The following is a 15257-nucleotide window of genomic DNA, read 5'->3' as shown; positions in this document are numbered from 1 at the left end:
ATATCTATTTTTGAAGTACATTTCTCTTTTTGATGATAAGTAATAGAGATGAAACGCTTTTATTTAACCTTATCATCATTTCTACCGTCTTACTTTAATTCTTTCTCGCTTACATATTGTTTTTCTCATAAGTTTTTTTTTCTTTTGAATTTTCCTTCTCTCTATTTTTTTCTTTCTTTTTAATTTTTTTCCTTAACTTTTCCAACATGTAAACTTTACTTTTCGAGCATATAGAGAAATCGGTATTACTCCGTTGGTTATTGGTTGGGTGAGTCGTGTTTGGATTGGTTCATGATGTGGGTGACAAAGACAATAGGCTAAGGCTCAAAGTAGTATGCAAAAGGGTAATCATAACATAAAAAGGTAGGCTAAAGGCTAATGGTTTAATATAAAAATGAGCAAACGATGGTCTTTATCATCTTTATTTAGCATGTAAATATCATGTAGTCTTAATGAGAGACAAGTCAAATTCTAGAGGCACATAACTATGCATGACGTAATCACACAATAAATGAATTTTAGACTAAAATTATATGTTTAGTCAAATAATCTCAAAGTCTCACGGTGTTTAGCTTGTTCAACATATTAGCAAATGTCTATTCTTGACCGGTATATTACCACTAATTGACTCTAAGTGCTATCAATCAAGTTCAATCATGGTATATATGTATCCATACTCATCATCATCAACAATTTAAGCCCATAAAAACATGTTAACACATTGTCAAGACGAACAACAACCAACTATTAAGCACAAAATTTGCAAAAATGCAAAAAATTGACCCCTAAAAGCAGTTATATACCCAAATCATGCAAATGACCCCCACCCCCACACTTAATTCATACATTGTCCTCAATTTATTCAACATGTAGAGGAGAACCTAAGCATAAAAAAAGGGGAAACAGAAAACTCCTCTGATTTGGTGAGTGACCTCGCAATGTAAGAATCCATGAAGATGGTGTGTCTCTTTAGAGCTTTCAATATTCGGGGTGGAACCTGATAAACAAATAAAGAAGTATGAGTGAATTTGGAGAATCTAACAAAGTAAACTAAATGACATAAAGCAAAAAGGAACAAGAACTTGAAATCCCATGGGTTGCCTCCCATGCAACACCCTTCGTTTAAGTCTTTGGTTAGACCATACTCGGTTCAATATGTATAGCTTGGCGTGTCCAAGGCTACCCTTTCTAAGTCTCTTTCATCAAAGCCCTCATAGAACGACTTCAGTCTATTGCCATTAACTTCAAAATTTTCCCAATAGACAAATTTTGGATCTCGACTACACCATTCTCAAAAACAGTAATAACCACAAAAGGTCCTATCCGTCTGGACCTTAACTTACTATAAAATAACTTTAATCTAGAGTGATAGAGAAGAACTTTTTGACTTTTAGTGAAAGACCTACGTGATATGCTCAAGTCATGGAACGCCTTTGCCTTTTCCTTGTAAATACGAGCATTTTTGTGGGCATCGTTCCTTATCTCCTCCAACTCTTGAATTTGAAGCTTCCTATACGATCCTGCTTCATCCAAATCCGTATTGCACATCTTCACCGTCTAGTAAGCCTTATGCTCCAATTCCACCAGAAGGTGGCAAGGCTTACCGCAAACTAACCGAAAGGGTGACATTCCTATGGGAATCTTGTAGGCCAAACGATAAGCCCACTAGGAGTCATTGAGCCGTAGAATCCAATCCTTCCGGTTAGGATTCACTGTATTCTTTAAAATGGACTTGATCTCTCTATTAGACACATCTGCTTGTCCGTTAGACCGTGGATGGTAGACGGTGGAGATGCGATGGATAACCCCATACTTCTTGAAAAGAGCGTCGATGACCTTGTTGCAAAAATGAGTGCCTCGATCATTGATGATGGCCTTAGGCATCCCGAACCTGGAAAATATATGAGATTTGACAAAATCTGCAACTACACGAGAATCATTAGTTCATGTGGCCTTTGCGTTAATCCATTTTGAGATATAGTCAACGACCAAAATAATATAAAGATTACCACGAGATGCGGGAAAGGGTCCCATGAAATTCGTTCCCCATACATCAAAAATCTCACAAACTAATATGGAAAATTGGGGCATTTTATTTCAGGAACTTATTTTTCCCATCATCTGGCACCTATGCAACTCTTACCAAAGAGGTAACTATCTCGCATAAGGGTTGGCCAATACAACTCATACTCAAGGACCTTTCTATATGTTCGCTTAAAGCCGAAGTGCCCCCCACAAGCATGGGAGTGACAAAACTGTAAAATAGATATAAACTCCCCTTGGAGCACACATAGTCAACTAACCTGGTCCAAACAGTGTTTCCAACGGTATGCCTCGTTCCATATGTAAAAATGAGTCTCTCTCCTAATCTTTTCTCTATCGAGTTTAGATAACTCACCTGGGAATAATGATGGCCAAACCGGTAAGGACCGGTTACAAGATTGCCGACCGGGGCCGATCACGTTTTTGGAGCGATTTGAGGGACCGGACCAACCGGTACCGGTTATGGGGCCAACCTGGCCCCATTTTTTGAAAATTAGTCGGAATTTTTTTAACTAGTCGTTTATGACTGTTAGGACCGATTTTTGACCCCTTTTTTTGGTCTTTTTGCCCTTTTAAACCATATATATAAGTGTAAAGGAGTATGGATTTACATACCAACTTACAAAATGTAAAAAGCGCAAAAAAAATTCACATTTCTCTGTTTTGCACTATATTTTGTGACTTCAGCTCGTATTCATTTATCGCTTCCACTTTACAATTCTCATTTCTTCCTCTCTTTTTGCCTTACAAAATGGCCAATGGAAAACATGATGCATCAAACGAACAAAGTAGATTTGATAACGATTTATGTGAACTAAATATGTATGTGCATACTAACTTTGTGGTCGCATGCCCTGCAAATGATGTCAAAGATTTTGAGAAAATTGAGCTATTAGATTTTTGGAAACAAAAGCAACCTTAATTCCCGGTTTTGGCATGCATAGCATGTGCTATATTAACAATCCAAGCTAGTATCGTAGCTTTGGAGTCCGTTTTTTCTCTTAGTGGCAGGATCATTTCGATATGCCAGACAAGACTAATCCCGGAGTCCATGGAGTGTTGCATCTGTTTGCAGGATTACTTGGATAGCGTTGATAAAATTCAACACACGACATCGTTAGAGATGGTAATTCAAGAGATGGAAGAAAATTTGGAAGATAACGAAATCACCGTGGGACTAAGCACACCGCCAACTACCGATACCGACGACACTTACTCACAATATGACGACGACGAGGAACTCGACATTGATGACCAAGAGGTTATTAAAAGAATTCAAGAGACCGAAACTCTTCAAATCAATCCAACATGGATACTGATGATCAATAAATGTATTTTCAAATAATTGAATATTTGAATGTAATTTTATCATAATAAAATACATTTTTAAAATGTATTTAAGTGACCTAATTACAAATTTTATTATGTCTTCAAAAACTTTACCATTAATTTTTTTTTAGGTAGGGGCTGGTACCGGCTACCCATAACAGGTTCTAAAGGTTAGAGTGGACATAATTTTCATTTAAGAATATAAATCATTAATTGGTGAAAGAAAAACAAATGGGGTGGTGGCGCAGTTGGCTAGCGCGTAGGTCTCATAGCAATAAGAGTTATCCTGAGGTCGAGAGTTCGAGCCTCTCTCACCCCAATGCCTTTTTTTTTTGTATATTCATATTCATGCCATTAATTTTGTGATGTCATGTTTAAATGCAACAATACTTTTATATATATATATATATATATATATATTGATTTTACTTCATACTTATGATATATATATATATATTTGTAAATCTGTAAATCTATCTTTAACTCTTGTTTTAAGGTAATTATAGATTTTTGGAACAACTTATACACACCGATTAATCTCTCGAATGATCATAAATGATCTGTAGAGAAGGTTAGATATAAAATATAATCACATAAATGCTTAATCAACCAACATTAAAAAATCGAAGAAAAAACAAAAAAAATAAAATAAACGCAACCGAATATAACAAAAGAGTAACTCAAGATTAAAGGCAGAACATGAGAAGTCTCTGCTCCAAAACTAACCATCGAATAATTTCCCTCCACACCACTCGAGTCACGAAAAAACAAGTTTTCTTGGTGCATTTTTGGAGTCCATTAAAACGTTGAACTTTAGAAAAAACCATAGACAGACCTAGAGGGGTGGTTAGGTGGCACGTGCAACCGTATTGTTCCTCGGTGGTAAGGTAAAAAAAAATTAGCTTCGTGAAAGGTGCAACCGTTTTATATGATGCCACTGTATCCACAAATTCTTGGTCCGTCCCTAGAAAAAAAACCCATCATCTTATATTTACTTTAAACAAACCGGAAATGAAAAATAAAAAAAATAATATTCGAATGAAAGTTTATTATAAAAAAATATATTTTATTTTTAAAGAAATAAAATAAAAAGCGTCATTGTTTATGTATTGCATAAATTTTAAAATATAATACCTCCAAAACACAATTAATTCCCGCTCATATCCTCGTTTCCCCCTCTTTATCTGTTGCAACTCTCTTTCATCTTTCTTTGATATCTCCGGCAGCCGGCGACGACGCCACCTGAACACTCAGATATTATCTCGATTTTAGGGTTGCTTCGCCAGATTCAACTAGGTAATAATCTAATTTTCTATATCGATTTTAGGGTTTGTTTGTAGCCGTGTTACAATCGTGTTTCTGCTGTTGCTTCTCCTTGTTGTTTGGTTTTGCTAAAAAAATATGATCTCGGTTTGTCTATTAACTTTGAACAATCATCCTCTGCTTTTTAATTCACTACGTTTTCTTCACAAGTTCATATGTAATGTCATTATATGAATACAGATACTGCATTAATTTCAGTACATAGTTTACCGTAGTACTTGTTATTTCTGTTGTTGTTGCTCCTTCTTATTTCAGTTTTTTCTGTTGTTTGTGGTTAAGGTACACACATGTCCTTTCTAGACCCTGCAATGGAGTCCAAAGAAAACATCATCAACCGTGCGTCAAGGAAGCGACCCTTTCTTGTGAATCACCATCTTTTGAACCAAATTCGTTCTGCAAAAAAACGAGTGGTTTTGGGTGAGCTAACCGATTCGGAAAACATTAACTTGACCCAGAGCTCCGATTATAAAGAGAACCTGAAACCGATATCCGAATTGAGGCAGGCTGAGAACGGTTATGGGGTTGAGGAGTATGTGAAAAGTGATCATTATGTCTCTTTGGGATCGATTCAGAACAAGAAATTTTTGAACACACCTCTTATATATCAGCATCTTCGTTTATTGGAGGTAGTTACTCTTTGTATTGGCATTTGTTTGGTTATTTCTATATTTGCTAATTAATTGTGGGGTTTTAATATGGATTCAAATTTGTATTTCTATCTATGCATCCCCTATTCTGGGGATTGGTGGGAGAAGAGGTTTTGAGATCATAAAGCTTCTGGGAGGTCTGGTTGTCAGACCAGAATTGAAGTTTGGAGCTACTATAGATCATCTCTTTAATCAATTTGATCTGGTTCCAATTCAGAAGCACAGAATTGGAGTTCCTGAAGCACAATTTTGAATTTTTTGAAGTTCCATGGGTGTTCTCTTAATTCCATTTGACAAAATAACAACCTGAAGACTCATAAATCAATCATCATTTGCATATGATGGCATTGCTAAAATCGAAAATTACCATTTGAAATCCGAGCTTTGAGCTAAAGTAGAAATGCTCATTTTAAGTTATATATGTGCTTACCCTTTTATTACATCATTAATATCTCTTTGTGTTTTAGAATTTTGATTGATTGTAGCTATCAGGGCAAGTGATTGGGTTTTGTCTAAGGATGCTGTCTGCGGTACTATACTAACACAAAATCTTTGATTTAGATTGAGGAAAAGAGAAGGCCATTGCCTAATTATATGGAAAAGGTTCAAAAAGACGTGACAGTAGGAATGCGAGAGGTCTTAGTGGATTGGTTGGTTGAGGTGGCAGAGGAGTATAAACTTGTGTCGGATACCTTGTTTCTCACTGTCTCCTACATTGACAGATTCCTATCTTCACATTCATTGAGCAGGAACAAGCTCCAGCTTCTCGGTGTATCAAGCATGCTTGTAGCCTCGTATGCTCATAAGCCTGTTTAAGTTCTTTTGTTATATCATTGTTTTCTCATGATTGGTTTTGTTTATATTCTTTTTCCTTGCTTGTCTTAGGAAATTTGAGGAGATTAGCCCTCCCCATGTTGAAGATTATTGTTATATAACAGACAATACGTATACTAAAGAAGAGGTTGGTTCATGGTTCTTTTAGCCATTTACTTTTTATCTTTTTCATTTGTATAAGAGAAAAACGTTCATGAAAACAGTCACTTTACTCTTTAAGGTAGAGGTCAGTTCTACATAGTGGGATTCACCGTGTTAGTTTGGTTTATTTGTAAAACAAAAAGACATATCAGTGAATAAAATTTACATAGGAAATATGCACTATTTTGAAGTGCATGTCTAGATGAACCATCTGGATGACTAATGTTACAGTGATTGCTCTAAAGTTTCCAACTTCTGTGTATTATTCAATTACTCTATAACAAAGATTTTTAAGTATTTTGTGTTTGAATCTTGTAGGTGGTTCAAATGGAGGGAGACTTGCTCAAATATTTGAATTCGGAACTCAACAATCCAACACCAAAAACTTTTCTTAGGTATGTATGTGTTGTGATGGTTGTTATTAATGCCCATACGTTTAAAACCATTGTTTACCAGTTTTCACGCATTGGGTTTGCAGGATCTTCATTAGAGCTGCCCAAGAAGATAGCCTGGTATGCCTACTTCAATGCTCTAACCTTACAATCTATTATACTGAGTCGAATACATGAAATCTATGGTCCAAGAATACAATTTGGTTTGTGACTATCTCCAATCTTGGCACTAAAACCAACACCATAAACATTGACACAGAAAAACAACTCAACTCCAACTGCATCTATAAAAAACCATGGACCCCATATTAAAACAACATATTTAATTTATTATTAAACTTTTTTTAATAACAATAATTATAACTTGTAAATACATATGATGATAATAAATGATTAGTTTTTTGTTAAATGTAAATTTTACAAACGATTTATTTAATAAAGAGTAGTTAAAATAGAAAAATACAAATTCTAATATGTTTTTTAGATATATAATATATGTTAGATAATAATATATATAACTTATATAAAAGCTAAATTATTATATTTAAAAATGAATTATATTTCTAAACTAACTCATATTTATTGATGAAAATATTAAAATAGTATTTAATATTGGATAGTGGTGGACCCATCTAAATTTGCTGGTCAAAATTTAAGACCTGCAATTTCTTTTTGATTTTAACGGTCGGTTGGAATGGATTTGACCGGCAAAATGGGTATTTGACGGGGGATTAGAGATGCTCTTACTGACATATTTAAATTTGTTGAATGCAGTTGTCATGTCCATCATTTGAGTTCTTGAGTTGGTTTCTTGTGGAGCTAAGTTTGCTAGATTACAGTTGTTTAAGGTTCTTGCCATCAATGGTAGCAGCCTCAGCCATTTTTCTTGCAAGATTTACACTTCAACCAGACAAACATCCTTGGGTCAGAAACATCTTCATTTACAACAATTCTCAGCGAAAAGATTGTCCTTTTTCTTGTGCTCAAATGATAAAAGATGACTTTTTGTTAACAATGGCTTATCTTTAGACTCAAGATTCAATCTATGATTTCAGGGGTTGGCAATGCAATGCTATTCGGGGTATGGACCATCTGAGTTAAAGGATTGTGTGCTTGCCGTTCATGACTTGCAGCTGAACAGAAAAGCATCATCTTCTCAAGCAGTAAGAGAGAAATACTCGCAACATAAGGTACAGCAAACCTGTATTTTCATATATGTGAAACAACACATAAAAACCGGTTTATAAGTTTGTACGACTTACCGGGTTTGTAAATGATTATGCAGTGTGTTTAATTATGCCTTTTCATCTTTGTGAAAACAGTTCAAGTGTGTTGCAACATTGCCTTGCCCTTCAGAAATTCTGGATTCTTACTTCGAGGACACCGACGAATAATCAACAAAAGCAATGACAAGTGTTTCAGCACTTGATTTCTTAACATATATTGAAGGTGTTAAGTGGTTTGCTGCTGAAATTTTTGTTCATCATTGGAGACTTTTCTTGATCAGAAGAGTTTTGGTGTTTCTTTTCAGTGCATATTTTGGGGTTAATGTGATTACATCTTGTTGTGATGGATAGTTTTGGGTTTTGTGCCACTTATTTTTGCAGCTTCTAAAACAAATTCAAAGCTGTTAAAATAAACCACAAGATGTCGGTTAGCTCACACGCAATAAAATTTTGATTGAGGGGGTTAAAGAAGCTCTATAAAAAGATGTGAGCATATATCTCAGGGATCTCTCTACTTTCCATTGATATCTCTTTTGATTTTTTGCTCTTTATCGACTTCTCCATCGATTTTGGTTTATTTTTCAACATCCATTTCTATTTCGATTTATGTATCTGTGCTCGCTGCCAAATACTTTAAATGGTCGAGAACTTCAAAAAAATTTGCATTAGCAATTTAGCATCGATTTCTTAAAAAAAAAGGGTTTGTATTAGCATCGATTTCTTGATAAAAATTTGTATTAATTTCAAATATGCATTAGGCATCGATTTCTTGACAGATTCAGCAATACACAATTTAATAGATAGAAGCGAATGGCTTTTTGATTCAGCAATACACAATTTAATAGATAGAAGCGAATGGCTTTTTGATTCNACAATTTAATAGATAGAAGCGAATGGCTTTTTGATTCAGCAATACACAATTTAATAGATAGAAGCGAATGGCTTTTTGATTCAGCAATACACAATAATGCATGTTTAGAGGTTGATATCAGCTTAAAAGTTGTTTGGAACATGGTTTCAACCTTTTGCTTTTTTATTGGAATGACAGGTTCCAACTCGTTTGCATTTAGGTTCCAACATGTTTAGATTCTGTTTGTATTTAGGTGCCATTCATATTTAGCAGTCTAACATCCGATAAAACGGTATTGATCAACTTAAATTTCCCGTTCAATTATCATCAAATTAATAACTATATAAAATTATTAACATTTTATAATATCTTTCAGTTGATATTATGTACATTGTTTTTTAATAACTTAAAAAAATATAAGAATAATTGGTTGAGTATTCGATCAAAAGATTGGACGGATCTAATTCAATCCAATGTATAACCAATAGTAACATCCAATGGATGAAACCGATCCGATCCAATCATCCATTTGATTTGGACTGGATCAGATGTCCAATATTAATTGGATCATATCAGATCAGATGACAAAATCCAACATCCTATGGATGATTGGATCGAATCAGATCTATCTAAATCCATTGGATTTTACCAGATATACACCCCCTACCAATGATAACTCGATTACCGGTAGACCAAAATCCATTTGGCAAGTTTTGATTCTTGATAGCATAACAAATAGACACCATAGTGATTCATTGCAATTCAAACCAATCAAGTTATAACTTATACAACTTTCTTTATTTAGCAAAAAGATGATAAAAATCACAAACAGTTTGTTCAAATAATCAAGAACCCGAAATCGAAGAAAAGAAATATTGGACGAATATGTCTCTAAAGACAACAATTATAATATAAAGGATTCCCACTTCGTTTTTGTTTTCTATATCATGTGAAAGCTTGAAATTCGAAAACAATTCTTCAAATAATATAAAACAAAGAATAATATCCTATCAAGATTTTGGAGGAATTCTTAAATCGAATCTTTGTGTTCATAAAATGATGCAACTATTTGTCGTTAGATTTTAACTTCAGTTGTAGCTGTTGATTTGTTACCAAATTCCTTTTTCACATCACAATTGGCTTCGATACGTTTTCATACTTATACAAATCTTGGTGATAGGAGGTATGACTTTCCAATATCATGTTTGACACATCGGTATCTGAATTATCCATAGAACTTGACATCCTAAAATCTTAACGATTCAAATCTTATGAAAAATGAAAAAGCGTTTGTGAATATTTTCCATATAGTCGACTTTCATTTGAGAACCCATAAAATTATGACAACTTTGACAACATATGCTATTTCACAAGATATATTTTCATCTACAACTTGGATTTGATGTATTGATTAACATATATTTGTTTTATAATATGAACATTTCTTTTGTGAAACACAGAATACAACTAAAAGATTTCATATTGTGAACCATATACATATGAAACAAACAAACCGTGAAAAGAGTTCTATCCTTAGATGGAAATATTCATGTGAAACAATTCCTTACAATAATAATCTCCATAATTATCGTATATAAATATTAACATCATAAGGACTAAACGTGGAGGGTGTATAGGAGAAATATATATAAATATAGGGGTCTGTAAGAAAAATGTGTAGGCGAGGTCAACCAGCAAAGAGTTCGTTACATGGTGATGGTGATGGTGATGGTGGGACCACCCCAAGTGCCGGCCCGATCCTTTGTCTGCCGTAACCGCCACCCACACTTCTCTCTTGACAAATTCATCCATCTTCCTCAGTTTCGCCGGTAACTGTACTTCGATTCCTACAAAAGAACCCCTTGTTTCGTTTCGTAATTCTTATGTTTTTTAGTTCCTCCTAATTTTAGGATTATGCTTCTAGGGTTTTCGTTTAATTAGTCAGCGGTTAGGTTTTCAAATTGAAGGATATGCAGGAGGATCTTAAGGTGTGTCGGTTTGAAACAGAGCTGAGTGATTTAACCGATACGGTGTTCAACTGTGTCGTACCGTATATACACGACTGCCATGACCGGAGCTCGGTCTCCTTGGTTTGCCGTAAATGGTGCGAGCTTGATGGTGTCACACGGAAGCATGTGACGGTTGCTGTGTGTTACTCCACGAAGCCGGTTCGTCTCTGTGAACGGTTTCCTCTTCTTGAATCGCTAACTGTAAAGGGAAAGCCACGTGCCGCCATGTTCGATCTGATTCCTGAGGATTGGGGTGGTTACGTTACGCCATGGGTTCGTGAAATCGTGAGTTCCTTGAAGTGCTTAAAAGCGATCCATTTCCGGCGTATGATAGTTCGTGATTCGGATATTGACCTGTTGACCCGAACTCGTGGTCAAGAACTTAGGGTTCTGAAGCTTGATTTGTGTTCTGGGTTTTCGACAGATGGGCTATTGCAAATTGGTAAGTTGTGTAATAACTTGAAAACTCTCTATTTACAAGAGAGTTTGATTGTTGAGAAAGATGGGGAATGGTTACATGAATTAGCTTTGCATAACAAAGCTATGGAGTCCTTGAACTTTTACATGACAGATCTTGTTAAATTTGACCTTAAAGATCTCGAACTTATTGCAAAAAACTGCAGTGGATCTTTAGTGTCTGTGAAGATCAGCGAATGTGATGTTACGGACCTTGTTGATTTTTTTAGGTATGCAGTGAAGCTAGAAGAATTTGGTGGTGGTGCATTCAGCGATCATTTGGAGAAATATGCTGGTTTGAAATTTCCTCCTATCTTGAGGTCTATGGCATTGAATTACATGAGTGAACTTGAACTTCCTGTTGTGCTCCCTTTTGCTTCTCAGATAACGAAACTGGATCTTCTTTACGCACTATTTGATACAGATGCCCACTGTTTCTTGTTTCAAAGGTGTCCCAATTTGGAAGTTCTTGATGCAAGGGATGTGATTGGAGATAGAGGATTGCAAGTTCTTGGTCAGTTTTGCAAGAAACTGTGCAGGATTAAGATTGAAAGGGGCGATGATGAAGAGGGATTAGTTTCTCAAAGAGGGTTGATTGATCTGGCACAAGGATGCCTCGAATTGGAATGTTTACATGTAAATCTCACAGATATCACAAATGAAGCCTTGGAATGTGTAGGAACCCACTTGAAAAAACTGTATGACTTTCGTATGATTTTACTCGATAAAGAAGAAAGAATTACAGAATTACCATTAGATAACGGGGTTCAGGCTTTGCTCTGCGGGTGTAGCAGGTTGGAAAGGTTAGGCATCTATCTTCGGCCTGGTGGATTGACGGATGTTGGTTTGGGTTATGTTGGAAAATATGCTCAAAATGTGAGATATATGCTTCTTGGTTTTACTGGGGATTCTGATGCAGGACTTGTGGAGTTATCAAAAGGGTGTCCAAATTTGCAGAAGTTGGAAATGAGAGGGTGTGGTTTCAGTGAACAAGCACTTACCGCCTTTGTGCTGAATGTAGCTTCTTTGAGGTATTTGTGGATTCAGGGGTATCACGCAACTGAAAGTTATGGTGGATTACAGGGAATGGCTCGCCCGTTTTGGAATATGGAGTTAATTAGTTCCGATAGATATGTTGATGTGCAACAACAACCCCCTTCATTGCTTGCATATTACTCGCTTGCTGGACAACGAACGGATTTCCCAGAGAGTGTTCTTCCTCTACACCCACACCCTCCTTTGGATCTTCACTAACCAGGTCTGTTCACCCTATTTCTTGTTTTCATTTGTTTAGAAAGTAGAGCTTCCATCTTTAGTCTTCTTACTGTTATTTTTGTAAGTGGGATATATTGGTATTCTTGGTTTTGTAGACTGTAGTTCTCTAACTTTGTCCATTCCTGTATGGATTTCTGAACAAGATTTAGAGATGGGTGTGTTGGTGATTTGGGGATGTGATATTTTGCTCCAAACATGGAATAATATTAGTTTTTATGCATTCTTCTTCAGATTAGATGCTGTTGTTTGTTAGTTTGTAAGGAGAACTTTGAGCTGAACTTATGGGGTTCACAAACATGAAAAATACCCATTTGCTTTTTGAATAATTGTGAACAGATAAAGTTATTGTTTTTGTTGGTGTTGCCAATTATGATACTCTTGAGTTTTTTGGATGGTTGTTGCTTAGGTGACTGATGATGATAGAGTGCTTAAGAGAAAGATGTCTTGGCTGCTGCTGATGCTGGTGCAACATAATTGATTTGATGATGATGAGAGGTGGGCTGTTTGTATTTTAGGAATTCGGAAAACCCATATGATTGATTACACGATGACTCAAATCGAACACCAACAATGTTGGAATTGTTGGATGAGAAGCTTCTATTTGTAAAGAATCCATCGGCATGATGAATGTTCTCCTCTTAAACTTGAACATCATATTCATTTCATTGTGATTTGTATGATTAAAAATAAAGATATAGAATGCTGTTGGTACAGGAAACGGTTTGGTATCATGAATTAACCGTATTTCCTTCTGTTTTTGATCAGTGATGACGAAACCAAACGAAATTATACAATAAAAAATGCAACCCAAAACGAAACAATTTGGATACTTTTGAGTTCTAACCTAACAAACAATTATCACCAGAAACAAGACTTGATTCAATTATCATCCAACCAACTCAACATATTTATGGTCTAGTTTTATACCAACTTTTGGTTATCTCAACAGAAACATCGCTACAGGAAAAAAGAAAGAATGGAATAGATATATAAACATATGCCTACACACAAGTAAACCATTTGTTTTCCACCATGACTGTTTTCTTGTTTTTCATCCATCGACGATAAATTGATCATCTTCATTATGTCCTTCCACTCGAGCATCTCCATCAACGATACCACCAACATGTTGCAAATTCTGCATCATTTGGGAAAAATAATGACTGCTGCCAGATGTGTTGTCAGAAATTCCACCGGTCCACTGCGAAACCATCCCAACCAACTGGTTTGTAACATTCTGTTGTTCCTCAAGTATCCGACCCTGAACTTGTGTCATTTCTGCTCGATGTTCACTTAACATTTCATCAATTCTCGCCTTCCATTCGCATCTCCTTCTGTTTCTCCTTTCCTCCCATTTTCTTGCTTCTATCAATTCCTCATCTCTTTGCCGCCTTCTTTCTTCCTGCTCTTTCTCCATAGCTTCCCATTCTTCATTCCTCCCTTCCCTTAACTTCTCTATAACTTTCTCTCTCTCTTCCCATTGTTTTTCGCGTTCTTCCTCCTTTTTAATCCGTAAACTCTCTCTCCTCTGCCTCTCCCTCTCTCTCTCCTCTTCGCGCTGCTCAAAACGAGCTTCCATTTCCCTTAATTGTGCCAATTGGTTTGCTACAAACCCCCAAGCTTTCTTCTCAAGATTCTTCACAGCTTTCCTCTTCTTTCTTGTTTCTGATCCCATTGTCTCAATTTCTCCATAAACAAACCCATTGTTATCTCCATCTTCCTTCACATGATTACCATTATAGTTCTCCTGTCCTTCCCCTCCATCATAATCAAACTCTAAACCCATTACTCCATTTGGAGCCCCATCCATCCCACCCACATAACCACCACTGCTCGCCTGCCCAAGATTCCCAAACTCCACAATCTCCATTTCTTGATGATTCTCATCAAACCCATTGCTCCCAATTGCTGGCAAATCGCCAAACGGCAGTGTAACATCACCAAACACCTCTTTATACCGAAGAAAGTTGGACCAGTGGGTCAATCCTTCCACCCAATCATACCCCTCTCCGCCACTGACCACCACGGGGTCACTGCCACCAGGCCTTTTGATCTTCTGTTTCACCAGAGAATACTGGTGCCTCATGTTCTGTACTTTATTTGAGACATCTTTCCAACTCCATTCCCATGGATAGACAATCGGATCACCAAGATGGTGAATCGAATTAACGTGCAAAGCAATGGGTTTGTATTTCTTCTCTCTAGTTTTCATTTTGGATAAACTCCCATCACAGACCATCTCTCCGTACTTATCGATTAGGGTTCTTTCTTCTGCCTCCGTCCATTTCTTCCTTCTTGGAGGAGGCATCATTTACCTACTACCCACTAGAGCTACTCATTCAAGAACAAGAAAAAGATTCGATCTTCACACCAATTCTTGATGATGAAGAAACCCTAATCTATGTTTTTACATGTGATTAGACACAAAAAAGAAAGAGTTGAAAGCGAAAAAACTGACCTTGGATGGTAAAATAAGTTGCGATTAGGGTTTGAAAGATGGAGGATTTAGAGCTGATGTTTGCTCCCGTGTTTGTTTAATAGAAAGGATATTAGGACAAAATCGAGAGGTTAGAAGAAGCTCAGAAGGAAAAGAGTGAGAAATGCATACGACGAAAGTTTCTTGCCATTTTCATTTTTCTTCCTTTATTCTTTTTCTCTCGTATCCCTTTTTTCTCTGGTTTTTTTTCTTTCAAAAAAATGTATTTTTATATGTATTTTTTATTTTTTAAATG

The 15257-nt window shown here is 36.1% G+C and overlaps 2 protein-coding genes and 1 non-coding gene across 5 annotated transcripts; all 3 read left to right on the top strand.

The window, feature by feature from the left end:
- The first annotated feature begins 3605 nt into the window (after positions 1–3605).
- On the top strand, positions 3606–3691 carry TRNAM-CAU. Its single transcript is given in 2 exon segments — positions 3606–3643; positions 3656–3691. It is a non-coding gene; the product is annotated as a tRNA-Met (tRNA).
- Positions 3692–4645: 954 nt separating this feature from the next.
- LOC112525822 (putative cyclin-A3-1) lies at positions 4646–8326 on the top strand. The gene is made up of 9 exons (XM_025136106.1): positions 4646–4668; positions 4975–5321; positions 5904–6136; positions 6228–6303; positions 6636–6712; positions 6796–6829; positions 7484–7633; positions 7765–7899; positions 8032–8326. The coding sequence occupies exons 2-9, from the start codon at positions 4983–4985 to the stop codon at positions 8101–8103; spliced, it is 1116 nt and encodes a 371-aa protein (XP_024991874.1). The 5' UTR covers positions 4646–4668; positions 4975–4982; the 3' UTR covers positions 8104–8326.
- Positions 8327–10537: 2211 nt separating this feature from the next.
- LOC112509144 (coronatine-insensitive protein 1-like) lies at positions 10538–13243 on the top strand. 3 transcript variants are annotated; one of them, XM_025114012.1, is made up of 4 exons: positions 10553–12053; positions 12170–12224; positions 12334–12508; positions 12932–13243. In XM_025114012.1, exons 1-3 carry the CDS (start codon positions 10756–10758, stop codon positions 12502–12504), a joined length of 1524 nt encoding a protein of 507 aa, XP_024969780.1. In that variant the 5' UTR covers positions 10553–10755; the 3' UTR covers positions 12505–12508; positions 12932–13243. The 3 variants fall into 3 exon arrangements, with proteins under 3 accessions (XP_024969777.1, XP_024969780.1, XP_024969772.1); XM_025114009.1 differs by having other exon boundaries at positions 10538–10614; positions 10710–12508; XM_025114004.1 differs by having other exon boundaries at positions 10553–12508.
- Positions 13244–15257: the final 2014 nt, after the last annotated feature.

The sequence above is a fragment of the Cynara cardunculus genome, assembly GCF_001531365.2.
Source record: "Cynara cardunculus var. scolymus isolate 2C chromosome LG 1, CcrdV1, whole genome shotgun sequence".
Taxonomy (NCBI): domain Eukaryota; kingdom Viridiplantae; phylum Streptophyta; class Magnoliopsida; order Asterales; family Asteraceae; genus Cynara; species Cynara cardunculus.
Note: the sequence above shows the minus strand (reverse complement) of the source record. Positions and strands in the feature narration are given on the sequence as shown.

Bases quoted from the DNA above. Each gene is read 5' to 3' on its own strand.
- LOC112525822 (XM_025136106.1), top strand. From the start codon at position 4,983: ATGTCCTTTCTAGACCCTGCAATGGAGTCCAAAGAAAACATCATCAAC. The intron at 6,713-6,795 runs GTATGTATGTGT...TTGGGTTTGCAG, and splicing joins ACACCAAAAACTTTTCTTAG to GATCTTCATTAGAGCTGCCC. The intron at 7,900-8,031 runs GTACAGCAAACC...TTGTGAAAACAG, and splicing joins AGAAATACTCGCAACATAAG to TTCAAGTGTGTTGCAACATT.
- LOC112509144 (XM_025114009.1), top strand. From the start codon at position 10,756: ATGCAGGAGGATCTTAAGGTGTGTCGGTTTGAAACAGAGCTGAGTGAT.